This window comes from Telmatherina bonti, assembly GCF_933228915.1.
Source record: "Telmatherina bonti genome assembly, chromosome: 22".
Taxonomy (NCBI): Eukaryota; Metazoa; Chordata; class Actinopteri; order Atheriniformes; family Telmatherinidae; genus Telmatherina; species Telmatherina bonti.
The window spans coordinates 29314766-29332292 of record NC_136631.1 but is presented as its reverse complement, the minus strand read 5'-3'; the positions used below and the strand labels follow the sequence as shown (position 1 = coordinate 29332292).

General features: G+C 47.8%; 1 protein-coding gene across 1 annotated transcript in view; it reads right to left on the bottom strand.

Annotated features, from left to right (window-relative positions):
* mgaa (MAX dimerization protein MGA a) overlaps positions 1–17527 on the bottom strand; it is a 50482-nt gene that overhangs the window by 11313 nt on the left and 21642 nt on the right. Inside the window, exons 8-20 of the mRNA XM_079261669.1 lie at positions 16444–17177; positions 13298–13583; positions 13092–13219; positions 12952–13014; positions 12474–12588; positions 12056–12396; positions 11012–11599; positions 7322–7604; positions 6959–7237; positions 3749–4458; positions 3369–3491; positions 3179–3290; positions 2976–3085 (exon numbers count right to left, since the gene is read on the bottom strand). Coding sequence (XP_079117795.1) covers positions 2976–3085; positions 3179–3290; positions 3369–3491; positions 3749–4458; positions 6959–7237; positions 7322–7604; positions 11012–11599; positions 12056–12396; positions 12474–12588; positions 12952–13014; positions 13092–13219; positions 13298–13583; positions 16444–17177 — 3872 coding nt within the window. The remainder of the gene's footprint in view (positions 1–2975; positions 3086–3178; positions 3291–3368; positions 3492–3748; positions 4459–6958; positions 7238–7321; positions 7605–11011; positions 11600–12055; positions 12397–12473; positions 12589–12951; positions 13015–13091; positions 13220–13297; positions 13584–16443; positions 17178–17527) is intronic.

Here is a 17527-nt window from a genome sequence, read left to right as displayed (position 1 = left end):
CGGGATATTCTCATGGTGATGAGGTGGAACGGGAGATTCTCATCATGATGAGGTGGAACGGGAGATTCTCATCATGAGGAGGTGGAACGGGATATTCTCATGGTGATGTGGTCGGAACGGGAGATTCTCATGGTGATGAGGTGGAACGGGAGATTCTCATGGTGATGAGGTGGAACGGGAGATTCTCATGGTGATGTGGTCGGAACGGGAGATTCTCATCGTAATAAGATGGAACGGGAGATTCTCATCATGATGTGGTGGAACGGGAGATTCTCATCATGATGAGGTGGAACGGGAGATTCTCATGATAAGGTGGAACGGGAGATTCTCATGGTGATGAGGTGGAACGGGAGATTATCATGGTGATGAGGTGGAACGGGAGATTCTCATGGTGATGAGGTGGAACGGGAGATTCTCATGGTGATGAGGTGGAACGGGAGATTCTCATGGTGATGAGGTGGAACGGGAGATTCTCATCATGATGTGGTGGAACGGGAGATTCTCATGATGTGGTGGAACGGGAGATTCTCATCATGATGTGGTGGAACGGGAGATTCTCATCATGATGAGGTGGAACGGGAGATTCTCATCATGAGGAGGTGGAACGGGAGATTCTCATCATGAGGAGGTGGAACGGGAGATTCTCATGGTGATGTGGTCGGAACGGGAGATTCTCATGGTGATGAGGTGGAACGGGAGATTCTCATGGTGATGAGGTGGAACGGGAGATTCTCATGGTGATGTGGTCGGAACGGGAGATTCTCATCATGATAAGGTGGAACGGGAGATTCTCATCATGATGTGGTGGAACGGGAGATTCTCATCATGATGAGGTGGAACGGGAGATTCTCATCATGATGAGGTGGAACGGGAGATTCTCATCGTGATGAGGTGGAACGGGAGATTCTCATCATGAGGAGGTGGAACGGGAGATTCTCATGGTGATGAGGTGGAACGGGAGATTCTCATGGTGATGAGGTGGAACGGGAGATTCTCATGGTGATGTGGTCGGAACGGGAGATTCTCATGGTGATAAGATGGAATGGGAGATTCTCATCGTGATAAGATGGAACGGGAGATTCTCATGGTGATGAGGTGGAACGGGAGATTCTCATCATGATGTGGTGGAACGGGAGATTTTCATCATGATGAGGTGGAACGGGAGATTCTCATGGTGATGAGGTGGAACGGGAGATTCTCATCATGATGAGGTGGAACGGGAGATTCTCATCGTGATAAGATGGAACGGGAGATTCTCATGGTGATGTGGTCGGAACGGGAGATTCTCATCATGAGGAGGTGGAACGGGATATTCTCATGGTGATGAGGTGGAACGGGAGATTCTCATCATGATGAGGTGGAACGGGAGATTCTCATCATGAGGAGGTGGAACGGGATATTCTCATGGTGATGTGGTCGGAACGGGAGATTCTCATGGTGATGAGGTGGAACGGGAGATTCTCATGGTGATGAGGTGGAACGGGAGATTCTCATGGTGATGTGGTCGGAACGGGAGATTCTCATCGTAATAAGATGGAACGGGAGATTCTCATCATGATGTGGTGGAACGGGAGATTCTCATCATGATGAGGTGGAACGGGAGATTCTCATCATGATAAGGTGGAACGGGAGATTCTCATGGTGATGAGGTGGAACGGGAGATTATCATGGTGATGAGGTGGAACGGGAGATTCTCATGGTGATGAGGTGGAACGGGAGATTCTCATGGTGATGAGGTGGAACGGGAGATTCTCATGGTGATGAGGTGGAACGGGAGATTCTCATCATGATGTGGTGGAACGGGAGATTCTCATGATGTGGTGGAACGGGAGATTCTCATCATGATGTGGTGGAACGGGAGATTCTCATCATGATGAGGTGGAACGGGAGATTCTCATCATGAGGAGGTGGAACGGGAGATTCTCATCATGAGGAGGTGGAACGGGAGATTCTCATGGTGATGTGGTCGGAACGGGAGATTCTCATGGTGATGAGGTGGAACGGGAGATTCTCATGGTGATGAGGTGGAACGGGAGATTCTCATGGTGATGTGGTCGGAACGGGAGATTCTCATCATGATAAGGTGGAACGGGAGATTCTCATCATGATGTGGTGGAACGGGAGATTCTCATCATGATGAGGTGGAACGGGAGATTCTCATCATGATGAGGTGGAACGGGAGATTCTCATCGTGATGAGGTGGAACGGGAGATTCTCATCATGAGGAGGTGGAACGGGAGATTCTCATGGTGATGAGGTGGAACGGGAGATTCTCATGGTGATGAGGTGGAACGGGAGATTCTCATGGTGATGTGGTCGGAACGGGAGATTCTCATGGTGATAAGATGGAATGGGAGATTCTCATCATGATAAGGTGGAACGGGAGATTCTCATGGTGATGAGGTGGAACGGGAGATTCTCATGGTGATGAGGTGGAACGGGAGATTCTCATGGTGATGAGGTGGAACGGGAGATTCTCATCATGATGTGGTGGAACGGGAGATTCTCATCATGATGAGGTGGAACGGGAGATTCTCATCATGATGAGGTGGAACGGGAGATTCTCATCATGATAAGGTGGAACGGGAGATTCTCATCATGATAAGGTGGAACGGGAGATTCTCATGGTGATGAGGTGGAACGGGAGATTTTCATCATGATGAGGTGGAACGGGAGATTCTCATGGTGATGTGGTCGGAATGGGAGATTCTCATCATGATAAGGTGGAACGGGAGATTCTCATGGTGATGAGGTGGAACGGGAGATTCTCATGGTGATGAGGTGGAACGGGAGATTCTCATGGTGATGAGGTGGAACGGGAGATTCTCATGGCGATGTACAGCAATTGTGTGATGCTTAATGTCAATATGGAGCTAAATCTCTGAGGAACGTTTCCAACACCTTGTTTAATCAGTCACACCAAGAATTAAGGCAGTTCAGACCATCCTAGCCTTTAGTAGGTAAGGTAGTTTTACCTGAGAGATGGTTGTCCAAGTGGATTTGGAGACCCTATCTTCATTAGATGAGAGGCTGATGACGTCATCCAATTGGTTCACCACATTGATCGGGTTGTCATCAGTCCACTCTGGTCAGAGAGCAGAAACACACCAAGTGACAATGTTAGCTGAGGAAGATGAACTTTCACAGAATTCCTCTGATGGTGTGTTTGTGTTCAGACCTTCAGATGGAGCCAGTATAGACAAGTATTCATCTCTCCTCTTCTTCAGCTTTTGCATCTGGCTCTGCAGGTTCATCTCAGCCCGCCTCAGCTCCTGGACCACCTTCACTGCCTGCATCATAAACACACTTTCTGTTTGTGTTTGCAGCAACGACTACTGACTGTGGTGGTTTGTCAGCTGGTCTCTGACCTTCCTCAGGGTGAAGATCTTGGACATTTTCTCTTCAGTCTGTGACACCTCCTTCATCAGAGCGTTTAACTTGATCTGTAGCTGCTCCCGACGGTTCCTCTCGTGCACGTTGTGAATGTGACGCTGCACAAACACAAGACAAACAGCTGTGAAGAAGAACTAGTTGGTTTATCTGAGTCCATCTTTCATTCTGAGGACAGCTGCCTGTCTCTCACAAGTGGAGTTTGTTTTAGTTTCTCTTCAGAGTAAAATGTCTTCGAAACTCTGAATACAACTCAGTCGAATTGACATGAAATCAATTTAACTGAAGTGAATTGACTTGAACTGGATTTAATTGAACTAACTGGGTTTAACTGAACTGATCTGGATTGTCATCTCACATGTCTGCTGACGGACGACTGCTCCTCTCCGTCCAACTCGGATGAATCAGAAGAGTTCTCTGTCTCGCTGCTCAATGTCCGCTCCAACACCTCAGTCATCGGTGCCTCCGTGGAAACGAGCCCCGTCTCGTCGTCCACGCAGATGATGTCCAGGTCCACTGGGTCATGGGCCAGCTCTTGGTCAGGAATTAGCGGCTCAGTGGGGGCAGAGGCGGGTCGGCAAATTTGTGGTGAAGCAGATTTGTGTTGGACACCCCCGTCTCCAGAAACCAGGTAACCTGCATTTGCTGACAGGGTTTCAAACCCCAGCTCAGGCCCCGGACCAATAGAAGGCTGCAGGGGTATTGCCTTCACAGGCATCATAGGTGGGTTTGGCGAGGGGGAGTGAGGCTGTGAAATGGTTCTTGGAGCAATCACCACCTCAGTGTTGGGGAGGGAGGGGATTTTACAGAATGTGACGAGGGTGGGGTCCTTGCTGGGTTGAATGGTGGGAATTTTCAGAGTGGAGGCTCCCTTGCTAGCTGGAGAAAAAGATCCTGTAAGGAGGGGGACAGCAGAGGGGAGCACAGAGGAGGAGAGTACTGATGATGATGATGAAGATGTGGGCACAGAAGATGAGAAGCCTATAGATGAAGAGGACGAAGACGGGGATGTGGTGGTCAGTTTGGTCAGAACAGATTGGACTGATGAAGAGGACGACGACGAAGGACCTGGGAAAGGGAGACAGTCCAAATTTTAAAACCAAAAAGAAAACCTGCTGGGTTTTAAGGAGAACTCGATGACTAGACATCTCATATTAACTAGAGGTGGGATGTTATCAATAACAATACCATTTAAGTCTGCGTGTCAGCTTGGTTCTTCATCTGGTGAGGTACTAGAATGCATCATTTGTTTGCACAAGATACATTTAAACATTAGATGGAAGTAATTCTTGCACGGTGTCCCTTTACAGTAAACTTCAGTGTGCAACAGAACTAAACATTTCCACGATTTTCTAGAGTATTGTGGTGGGAGTCAGATAAAAAGTCAAGCGGCCAATCATTTAGCTGCTCATTAAAGAGTGAAAACTGCTGCTTTGTTTTCCATCTTGGTTCAGCAGCAGTCAACAAACGACCGCTGAGACAACCATAACCGGGGAGATTTGTCTGCAATTATTCAGTCTGATGGAGGAGGATATGGTTGTGTTGCAAAACCCTGAAGATACGCAGGCTTTTTTTTTTTTTTTTTTTTAAATGGAATCTTATCATGTTACTGACAATATGTTGTTTTCTGTTATATTTACCACCCACATAAAGTTTGGGAAGGTAATGATGTCCTGACTGGTAGGCGTTATCTTCCTGCTAAGTGACCTCAACACGTTGTCGGACAGTTGCATTAAAATTCAACATGTTCGTGCAACAAAGCTGAAAAGTGTCTGCTACCACGTTTAAGGAACTCTCAGGTTTCAGGTGTTTTGCTGTCGGCAATCGAGGGAACTTGTGAAGTTGTTGCTGTGTTCTGAATGATGTGTGAGTGTGTGAACTGTGTGAGAACTATCATGCCATGTTGTGTGCGATTCGACCCAGCTGATTTGTTGCTCTCAGATTTGCTGGCTAGATGAGGAAGGAGAGGAGGGGGTGGGAATAATCTCTTCAGCTGTCAGATCAACGTATGCAAGGTATGTTTTCTGAAAACCTTAAGAAAGGAAGATGTCAGGCTAGAAGCATCATATTTACTGTTAATAATTTATTTAGACTTATTATTGACTTCCAGTGTTTGTGTTTTGACACAAAAATGTGTGAAAATTGTTTCATGAGAATATCCATGAGAATATCTGGAAAAAAAAATGTAAGATTCTCAGAGTTTACTTAGGATCCCACATGATTACTAAAGCTTGATGAATCTCACTCATGCTGTCATGGGGCGGCTGCATTTATGTATATTTATGTGCTTTAGGGTCCATTAGGGTCCCCTAAAGTTCCTCCAGGAAGGAGATCTGTTCTGGATCTCCGGGAGAAATTAAAACAAATAATCTGAGGTTTTCTGATTTGGGTTAATCAGTTGGAAGGAAATCAAACATGTTTTTTTTTTTTTATCCAACTGTGCATTTACCAATGACTAAACAAAGACAAAAACAAAGCATGAGGTTTGAGAAGGTCAAATCAAGCAGAGGAAGGACGTTTGGCAACAGACTTTGGTGTGACGAGCAAGGTGACATTTTGAAGACATTATGGTACAGAGGACAAATAGACAACAGTAAAGACTGCTTCTAGTACATTAACCCCTCTTTAATAAAGCTTGATAACCAACTCTGTAGAGCGATTCATCATACCTCTCTCTCTGTCGGATAGTGCACATTTGTTATTTTAGCAGTTTGTGTAATCTTCAGGTTAATGTACCGGGCGAGGAATAAACTCTGATAGCACCAGCTCAAACCCAACAAAAGAACAAAGTAATCCCCGCTCCCTCAGGCCTCTGATGGAACCAGCTCCCAGTTTGGGTTCAGGAGACACACACTCTACTTTTAAGAAGAAGCTTAAAGCTTGTTCTGTCCTCCACGACGAGCGAGAACTTTTTCTTGTTCTCGAGGCCCTGAGAAGAAAACAACATAATTTTGTTCTTGTGGACGTGTTTGAAGACAGCCTCGACACATCGGGCTGGCAGAAGTTTTTTCTTGCGGAGCTCTGAGAAGCATCGTGTGATTGGCTGGACATGTGAGGTGGACGTGGTTAACACAGAAAAGTCTGAGGCGGAAAGTTGCTGCTTCCGCCTCTTGCTGATCGAGGTGGTGAGAAGGTACGAACATTTTTACATCAAGTGGCATAAAAACAAACGGATACGGGCCCGCCGCGTGCACAGGCCCACCGCATGCACGGGCCCACCGCGTGCACGGCCCGCCCTGCCAAGTTTCTCGTTAAATATGAAACAACCGGGGTCATTGCACATAAAGCAGAACCCCCACAGTGACCCCTCCCTGCTGCAGACGAAGCTTCTTGTGGAGGATGTAACAAGTTCAAGACCTTCCTTTGTGATAAATCTCAGAGTTAGGAGCCTAGCCATCCCTCAGTCACACTGCCATAGGCTCAGACTGAGCTCCTCCTCTTCATTTCTCTGCTCCTCGTTTAACTTCATGTGCCTTGTCACCAGACGACTGCAGCCCAACAGACTTACTGTGTCAGTGTTTTCAGCATCAACCCACCCCCCACACACATACAACTTTAAAGCACTCACCTTTTTCAGCAGATGGTTTTAGCGGTTTGACAGAAATCAGCTGGACCAGTTTTCCATCTGGTTTACGGTAATACTGCATCCCTGTTGTTGACTGAACTGGCTTCAGAACGATCTTCTGATGAGTGGAGGGAGCTGCTGGAAGTATGGCAGTAAAAGGCGATGGTGGAACAGCCTTATGAGGCCCCGGACACTGAACCACTAACAACTGAGAGGTTTTAGGAAGTGCAGGGCCCAGGGACAGGTTTACAGGCCGGACCACCGAGCCACCAGATGAGGAGTCTGAAGAGACATAAGTTTTATCAAAACTCCTATCTCTGGATGAAGAGCACCTCGAAAATGGAAAAACCAAAAGGGTGTGGTCACCTGTGGCGGAGGTGGTGAGGAGTGGAGGGGCTGATGGCCGTGGTGTGGGGGGGGCCGTGGTAACGGTGGTGGTGACAGCAGTGAGCCGGGAAGAGACGGTGAGAGGTGGAGGTGCTGAACTCTGAGCAGGGCTGCAGGAGGAGGAGGACGACGGTGGGAAAACTGCCTGCTGCCTGCTGGACCCCACCCGACCGGTCAGATAAGCTGCCAGACGGTTCGCTGGGTGGAGGGCCCCCATCCTCCCCAGCTGGATCTTTGCCAGAGGATAGAGCTTCCCGTTGACCTGCAGGGCAACATGAAAGGAAAAAAGATGTTACAATGGCTCCGTATGAGAGGCGACTGAAACAGGATGAACGTCAGCGTTCTGGACTGAAGTGATATTTAATCCAGAACAAACGACTGACAGTCGCTAAAACCAAGACAAAAATCATATTAAAATATATACATTCCAGATGTCAAAGGCCAAGGTTCCAGAATGGCCCTCCAGAGTCCAGAGGGCCCGCAGAGTGTGTTCTTCTGGCCGGGAAGGGGTTTATGCAGCTGCTGCTAACGGTGAAGAGTAAACAATACGTATTCTCTTTCATAGCAATCGTTTTGTGTCTCACTATGGGAACGCTCTGGGCGTGACCTCATCAGAAGCATGTATTCCAGCCAGGATTGGCTGGGGCATGTCTGTCAGTGCCAGGGAAGGTGGAGACCCCTCCCCTATAAGAGAGGCTGGCACTACGCAGGCAGGTTATTCGAAAACTTCTTCTCGCTACGAGCAGAAGTATTAACCAATCTCCCTCGACGAGCTGTCGCCCTGGGGACTTAGCGTAACTGTCCACAGACACACGTGCAAACTCGGTCACCGGGCGCTTCCGGGTTGGTACAGTACATTGCAGAGGAAAACTTAACCTCACAAGTCTGTTACTGTCAGGTCTGTTGATGAAATGGTTATTGGACCATATGGTAGATCTGGAATTCAAGATGAATATGGAGAAGAGTGTTCTTCTTCCATCTCAGAACATTTCCTTTATAGGTCTTTCCCTGGACTCAGTTCAGACCAGAATGAGGCTGACTGCAGAAAGGGTAAAATCTCTGACAGACTGCCTAGCACTGTTCCACAGAGGAAACCTGGTGTCGCCCAGACTGTGTCCGAGGCTGCTTGGGCTGATGACATCGGTGATGGTGGTGGTCCCGTTGGGCCGCCTGCACATGAGGGGTGTCCAGCGCTGGGTAGCTTCTCAGCCCTTGCTCCAAGATGCTCCGCTAGGAGTGGATGCCCTCGCCCATCAGTGGCCTCGTGTTCTTTTGTACGTGTTCCCACCTGTGGCGCTAATTTCTCCGATACTAGCCAGGGTGCGAGCGGAAGGTCTGCCGATGATTCTCATCGTACCGCACTAGCAATTGAAGCACTGGTTGGTGGAGATAACTCAGCTTCTACGACAGGAACCCTGGCCGCAACCGGTACGCAGGGACCTGTTGTCTCAGGCATGGGGGGAAGTTTTCCACCCTCATCCAAAGACGTTGGATCTATGGGCCTGGCCCGTGAATGGTTCAACCTAGAGTCTACTGGACTTCCTCAAAATGTCATTGAAACAATCCAAAATGCATGGGCATCCTCTACAAGGTCCCTTTATGGATGTGTGGTCTATCTTTAAGAAATGGTGCTCTGATTTGGAGGAAATACCTTTTCAGTGCTCCGTGGCTGTGATCCTAACTTTCCTCCAGAATCTAGTGGATCAGGGGAAAGCTTTTTCAACCATCAAGGTGTATTTGGCAGCAATCTCAGCTTGCCACATTGGTTTTGAAGGACTTTGGGTCAGCACCCGTTGGTGGTTTGGTTTATGAGGGGGGCTCAGCGCTAGCTGCCTTTTGTGAAGGCTTTTGCACCATCATGGGACCTTCCCCTGGTGTTGGATGCTTTAACAAGTCCACCTTTCAAGCCACTGGATTAGGTGGATCTCAAAGTAATTACATTAAAGACTGCGCTATTGTTGGCACTTGCTTCAGTAAAGCGTGTGGGCGAGATCCATGCACTCTCAGTACATCCGTCATGCACAAAGTTTTCTGGTGGGGACGAAAGGGTGAGCTTGCTCCCCAATCCCACTTTCTTGCCAAAGGTGTTGGGGTCGTGTTCTCCAATACTTGGTGTCCTTCAATTCCCCGCCCTTCTTGTCGGAGGAGCAGCAGCGGTTGCATACGTTTTGCCCGGTGCGGGTTTTGCGTGTCTATATGGAACGAACTAAAACCTTTAGGAAAAGTGACCAACTCTTTGTGTCATGGGCTACGGCTCATTTAGGGGAAGCCGGTTTCCAAACAACGGCTGTCTCACTGGATTGTTGGCACGATTGCTTCAGCCAACAGTTCCAAGGGGCTGTAGGCCACAGGGTTTGCGCGCCCACTCGACCAGGGGCCTCACCACTTCTTGGGCCCTGTTCCTGGGAGTATCCATTCAAGAGATCTGTGCCGCAGCAAGCTGGGCCTCATCTCACACTTTTACGTGGTTTTACAGGCTTGATGTCACAATGCCACTGCTGGACCAATCTGTACTCAGTCTGGTTCCACCCACACTGACAGGATGTGAGTGAGAGATTCTGTAGGACAAGGGTCTCCTGTGACCTTCTGGTTATGCAATCTGGGAGTAAGTATTTTCCCATAGTGAGACACAAAACAAATGCTATGAAAGAGAACTTTAGGTTACTTGCGTAACCCCGGTTCTCTAAGTAGCAGGAGTGAGTGTCTCACCAAGCCACCCTCCTTGCTTATTCGTAGCGAGGACGAGGTTAGCTTTTCGAATGACCTGCCTGCATAGTGCCAGCCTCTTATAGGGGAGGGGTCTCCGCCCTCCCTGGCACTGACCGACATGCCCCAGCCAATCCTGGCTGGAAGAGTGTAATACATTTCTGATGGGGTCACGCCCAGAGCGTTCCCATAGTGAGACACTCACTCATGCTACTCAGAGAGCCGGGGTTACGCAGGTAACCTAAAGCTTTCTTGTTACTCAGCTAACGTCTTCAGTAACACCAGAAAAAGTTCCTAAACTTGCTGATAGTCATTTCTATGCTATAGATACACTCTATAGATCTACTACACTCTATAGATACACCAAGACACATGTGAGAAGCGATCAGTTAACTAAACATGCATGCCTTATGAGTCGGAAGAAGCAAAGGTACTCAGAGAACCCATGCATACACGAGAGAATACATAAACGCCACAGAAAGGCCACTGTTCAAAGCTCCCCCCAGGCTCGAACCAGCGACCGCTACGTCACCGTGGAGCCCCTAGCCCATTTTTTCTTTAAATCACAAGAACGGTCATAAAATATGAGCCAAAGTTCTTAGTGGAGGTCTACTGTATGCATCTGCATAACCGCCGTACCAGGTTTCACCTTCTGCAATTAAATGCGTTAATTTTTTTTAGTAAGTATTGTAAACACATTAAAAGTTCCCACGCCAGGTCATGGATGCACATTTGGTTGAATAATGCGCTAATATGAAATCTGAAACAACAAATGGTTGTTGCAGGATTCTGCAGACATTTTTAGTGTTTATAGGGAGGCTGGTGTGTACACACAGGGCGCACGGCAGACTGTCCTCCATCAGCTGACATGGCGGCTTATGTGTCAGCTGACATGGCGGCTTATGTGTCAGCTGACATGGCGGCTTATGTGTCAGCTGACATGGCGGCTTATGTGGGCTGTACCTGGATCAGCTGGTCTGTTCCACCTGGCTGCTTCCTATTGGCTGAGAGGAAGCCAGCTGGAGAGACTCCAGTCAGAAAAGGTAAAGTCATGCCGACCGTCCTCTTCTTCTTTACTTGTCTACTCATATTCCGCCCATCATCCTCCTGGTGACCCGCGCGGGCCTCTTCCTCCAGCTGAGCATCATCTTCCTCAGGCTCAGTGTCATCTTCCTCAATCTCCTTCTGCCAGTCTTCTGGAGGCCCCAGCTCCTCCATCACCTCCTTCTGCCAGTCTTCTGGAGGCCCCATCACCTCCTTTTGCCAGTCTTCTGGAGGTCCCATCACCTCCTTCTGCCAGTCTTCTGGAGGCCCCATCACCTCCTTCTGCCAATCTTCTGGAGGCCCCATCACCTCCTTCTGCTGATCTTCTGGAGGCCCCATCACCTCCTTCTGCCAGTCTTCTGGAGGCCCCATCACCTCCTTCTGCCAGTCTTCTGGAGGCCCCATCACCTCCTTCTGCCAGTCTTCTGGAGGCCCCAGCTCCTCAGCATCCTTGGGCCAGTCCTTTGGCATGGTCGGCACCCTGACCACCTGTTGCAGGTGACCCTTCTGAAAGATACAGAGTGTGTTTGGTGAAATTTAAGGAACAGTCTCACAATAAACAACAAATCCCTCTGGACAGTTAATGAGCTTTACGTGTTCTCCAGAAGGTTCTGTTCAGATCAACTCTCTTCCTCCGGTCCAACAGCCCACACAGCGTTCCTGTCAAACCTCCCCTCTGTCACGCTGCAGCCCGACTCATCTTATAAACCAGCTCAGCATCCATCTTTCTTTTATAGGTCATTATGCTGCAATTCTACTGGTCCAGCTTACTGGAGATGAGCCCAGAGTGGCTCCTGAACTGGATTGACCTCCTGATCAATAAGCTGAATATCACATAAATGTCATTAAATCATCAGTGAATGTGAGGATTAGAATTCTGAATTTTAATAAATGCTATGAGAACAATTAGTCTTAAAAATGCAAAGGTTCCAGCTTCAGTCAGTGTCAGAACTTCCTGCCCACCTGTCTACGCCGACCTCTGACATTTCCCTGCCTTCCTCGGCCTGCTGGTTTTACTGGTTCCTTCCTCTGTTTGGGTGTGGAGATGCTGATCCTGTACTGGATGCACTGATCCGTGCCGCTCCCCTCCACAGTCTGATCAATGGGGCTGATTCGGTACTTCCTGATCCAGAATGGCTGGTCCAGCTGGTCCTGAGCCATGGCCTCACAGAGTTTCTTCAGCACGTAGCTTCGGTCAGCATCACTCGCCCATTTAGAGTCCATGAAGATAAAGAGACGCTTCGATGGCTTCGGTGTGGGCTCTTCTGGAGGAGTCTCAGAGGGAGGCAGCTGGACCACTTCATCTGTGGAGAAAAGAACCAGAACCAGTCAGAGTACAGCAACAGGACATGATGTTAGGACTGGCTGACCACACACCCACCAGAATGAGGGCTGCAGATGTCGGCCTTTCTCTCCTTGAAGCTTACGTCAGCCTGTTTTGGGAATTTCAGTTGAGTGGCTTTCCGCCTGGCCAGCTTCGCCTCCTGTGATTCCACCTGGATGGCGAAAAGAAAGATGGGTCAAATGGTCCAACTGGGACCGTGAATGAAATCAGTTCAGCCTTCCCCCGCTGTCCGGCTGGCTCTAAATGTTTCCTGCTCCAACACACGAGTGTGTGTTCTGACTCTGATACATAATGGCTTTGGATAAAATTGTCGTAAATGACTGTAGAATAAAAAGTTGTCAGATTGTGAGGCATTTTACACCGAAATTGATTTGTCAAAAAATGTATTTATCTCAGAGTTACACACTTCTACTCTTCTTGACATGTTGATGATACAAGTGACCGCCGTTGGGGGGACCAGAGATCCGATGGGTGGAAGTTTAAGGCTTAAATCAGGTCTGTGACCAAATTTTACCTTCAGTTTGTTTCCTCTGTATCCACGGACTCTGGCACAGGTGCTGCGGTTCACTCTGCGCTTCTGAAAACAGGGAACGCAAACCATTCCATCAGGAGGTGGGGACTCTACGTTTGTCTATTTAAAGGAGAAGTTCTTACTACATGACGGGCCGGGGCTGCTACGTCCGGGACACGGACGGGTTCTGGATCAGAGTATCCAACATCCCTCCTCCACAGAGTCTGGACCCGCTCGGCAGGCTGGGAAACACTGTCCGCCTCCTTCAGGACTACCACAGGAAGGAGAGCGGATGTCTATGACATCATCTAAAAATGACTGAGACAATCCAACAACAGACGAGACTCACCATAAGCCATCTTCATCCGCCTCCTCCTCTTCCTCTTCCTCTTCTTTGAGTTGTCGTGTTGGGAGGAAGGGCTGGAGTCAGAGCTGTCCAGGTTCTTCAGGAGGACCACCTTCTGCTTCAGGCAGGTGCAGCCAAACATGCAGAGGGGACGTCCACAGTGGCTGATCCTGGAGAAGTAGGCCAGGCTGGAGCAGATGCAGCCGAGCCTGCAGAAGTCATTCAGACACGGCGACACTCGCCTCCGAGCCAGCTGGATCGGCGCTGTTGGATTCTCATTCACAAAACCCTGAACAGAACGAAGGGGAGGGCTGTACAGTTAATACGACCACATGTCTGATCAGCGGCTGCAGAAAGACTGACGGCATCACCACATCATGTTACGTCTAGAGTAAAATCCTGATTCTCCATCACCATGACAACCACAGCCTCATCTAGGGCTGGATGATAAGGATCACAAATCATGTCTCCACTTTTTGGAGGCAAACAGCGAATAAGAAATTAATTCTCTGCCATCATTACCCCCCATGGAGGCGATGTTTTTATCTGGTAGAAACTTTACATGAATTTATTTTACATTATTAATGTGCAACACGAAACTCACAATGAGCTTCAAGCTTCTACTTATATGGAATATCAAGCTAAATCCAGTTTCATGTTGAGTAACAGATAAAAAATTATGGGATGATTGTTTTTTAAATTCCCCCCAAATATGGGATAACCCCTGGTTATATTCTAATTTCATTTAAAACTATATAAGTCTTAACATAGTCGATCAACAAGATTACTAAACAATTATTGTGTTATTTTGCACATGTTGGGGAAAAAAAGGCTCGGTCTTGTTTTCCAGTCTGCAAACATAACGCGTGTTTGTTGGTATACTGATACTGTTTGTTTTACAGCCGAAATATAAAAGAAATAGAAGAACTGGAAGAAGGCTGCCAGGTTTTTAATAATTCATTAATTAATAACACAGTTATTTCAAATGCTAAAGGTCTGTTTGGGCCATCAATGAATCTAACTGTATTTGAAAGCAGCAACATGGCAGAGGTCTGCGTTCTACGAGTGCTTTCCTAGTTTATCCTGTACAGAGCTAAAAAGACAGTGACCAGATGGCGGCTCATCCGCCTACATCAGCGAAAGTTGCAACTAAATCTTCTTTTTTGCCAAATGCCACGTTTTACGTGTTTTTCACCCTCCAGAATTCTGTCTTTTACTCTGTAAGCCAGAGTTTTCCGGAGAGGTGTTTCATCATGTGGTGGTTGCAGAAAATGTCAACAGGAAAATCACTTTTTCCTTTAAGATAATAATGTTTTTCTCTAGACGTCTGTGATTTAGCAGCAGAGCAGGAAAGGAACTCGTACAGAAGAGAGGAGATGATTCCGGGCTGGGAATCAAACCAGCAGCAGCTGAATGGAGGACCTGTAGTCTGTATAAGAGCTGGCTGCCCAAGAAGTTCTGTTTAGCATCTCAAACCCCCTTTTTTACTTGTTTAATTATTTTTTTTGTTTAATCTGTGCCAGCCTCTCCTACAGCAGTTCTGTGAACTGATCTGCAGAGATTTTCTTCAGGACCAACTCCAGCTGCAGCTCAAACACTCTGGGTCTGATGGAAGATGCTCTGCTTTTCTGACAACTGCCCCCTCGTTACATAGTTATATAGTTACATCCCTCGTAACTAGGGATGCTCCAATACAGTTATCAGTATCGGTTTCGGCTCAGTACCAAGCGTGTGTACTCGTACTTGGTAATAATAAAAGTGTACCGATACCACACCAGTCAAGCCAGCACAGATGTGTCTGATGAAATCGTGCTTTGGACTAGTTTTAAAAGAAATAAATGCCTTAAATGTTAAAATGTGACATTTTTAGTAACACTAAAAGCCAGATCTTTGTTTTTCAAAACCACACATTTGTAGTTGTATTTAGGTAAAATGTGCCAAATCAAATAAAACTTGTTGAAATAGTTAAGATCTGTAATATTATATTTGTATTGGTGAGGTAACTTCAGAAAGGATGGGTCATTTATTACAACCTGATGAAATCTTACACAGTTATAACAGCACTAATAACCACAGTCACAATAATGTTCACATAAACAGATTTAGTATCGGCAGATATTGGATCGGAACTCCCAAAAAGTGGATCAGTGCATCCCTAATTTATATACTTCACTTGAACTGTGTCTATGCTGGTGAAGGAAGACGATCATTCCAAATATTCCGGATCAGATTATATTTGTCAACGTTTTTTCCTTCTGTGCTTCGCCCACACTTGAAAAGGTGCTCCCACAATGATGAGAGCGACATGTTTTACTCTCACGACGCGTTTGAATATCTTTTACATTCTTTATTCAATCTTTAATTTCCTTTGAACTGTTGCCACCCTAGTGGTCAATCCACCAGGTAAAAACCCTTTAAACACACACAAACAATAAAAGTAAACACATAATCCACAACACACATAAACAGTCCTGACACCAAATTAATTAACAAAAGGTTTGTTTAACCACATTCACACTGTACGTTTGCTAAAACCACAAGCATTTATTCAGCACATCAAACACATTAAAGCGTCCAAATATACTCCATACCTCCATGATACCATGACAACCCACGCCACCTGCCCAAATAAGGGCGAAGCGTCACATCACGCTCCACTAATGCGCATCACAAACGCGCATCGAAGGTCTGCACGTAACAAATGTCCTTACCAGCTGCCTCTGCAATGATTTTGCGGGTACCTGTTGCACAGCCAGGCGCTGCTCGTCCCCCGCTGCCCTTGCAGCTGCTGTGAAACCTGACATTTCTGCCTGCGGACCCATCAGAGCGAGCGTTCTGGATGCAACAAGCAGCGCCGTCCTGAACTGCCGCTTCCAGCAGCTATGAGACAATTTTCATTCATTCATTCATTCATTTTCCAAACCGCTTAATCCAATTCAGGGTCGCAGGGAGCTGGAGCCTATCCCCAGCTGGCTTTGGGCGAAAGGCAGGGTACAGCTCGCCAGTCCATCGCAGGGCCACACAGAGGCAAACAACCACTCACACTCACTCCGAAGGGCAATTTACAGTAACCAATCAGCCTAACATGCATGTTAGGTTGATTGGTTAGAGACAATTTTATCAGTATATTTTCATGGCTTAAAACTTACCGTCTGGGTGAAAAGGGACGTCAACGCGATGGCAGCCCTTTCCTCCGTGATGCTGGTCCGAGACCAGCCCTCCGACACCACGCTGTCCTCCAGGTCTCGCTGTCTTAAAAGGGCCCGGGTCATCATGGGCCTAGTTGTCCTCTTGGAGACATTCTCACTTTGATGACAAATCTGGCCCAACTCCGAGTCCGATTCCAGCGGCGCCAGGTCCTTCGACATGCCAGGCAGCCAGCTGGCGGGGCTGAGGGCCTGGGACGAGGTTCCCGGCTCTGGTTTCCTCCTCTTTTCACAGGTGGTTTGGATGGAGGGGTGGGAGGTCTGAGGGGGCATCTCAGGTATTGGCCCCACATGCTGCTGAGTTGGACTGGACTCGGTCCCAGCAGCAGCTCCAGGTTCTGGTCTGGGTTTGATCCGTTTACGACCTCTCTGCTTTATCTCAGTCCTCCTGCAGGATCTACTTTCTTTGAACCGGGGTCTCTTAGACGGGGGGATGAACCCAGATATGAGATCTGAAGCAGGCGAGCTGGAAGTCTGTTTCTTCAGGATGTGGTCCAAAGTCCGGACGTAGCTGGTGCTCCTCGCAGGCAGCTTGTAAACCGGCGTCTCCAGCGGCGGCTGGGAGAAGCTGGCAGCTCGCTCGTCGATCAGCTTCCCCTCGTTTTCCAGGTACTCATCCAGCATGTCACTGCAGAAGGCCGACAGGTTCTTCTTCTGCAGGTCTGAACTGGGACCAGCTGCAGGATGAGACAGAAAGCAGGTTATACCACGAAAGATCTCAGAGTAACGCCTTCCTGTCAGTTACGTCAAGATGTTTTAACCCTTAAAACTCCACCAGAGCACTGACGACCCTGAGCACCACAACTTCTATCATCAACAGTTTCTTGTATGTCGCGTGTGTAACTGTGATGGTCATGTGACCCTCCAGCTGGTCTACGGAGGTTTTCCAGCGTTTCTATCTGTCCAGGAGGCTTACAACCCAGACACAACATGTAGTGTTTATTCAGAGACTTTAGATGGTAAATCCACCATTATTTATCACATCTTTGTCACCATCACTACCAAGTTGCTAAGAGACCTCTATTTT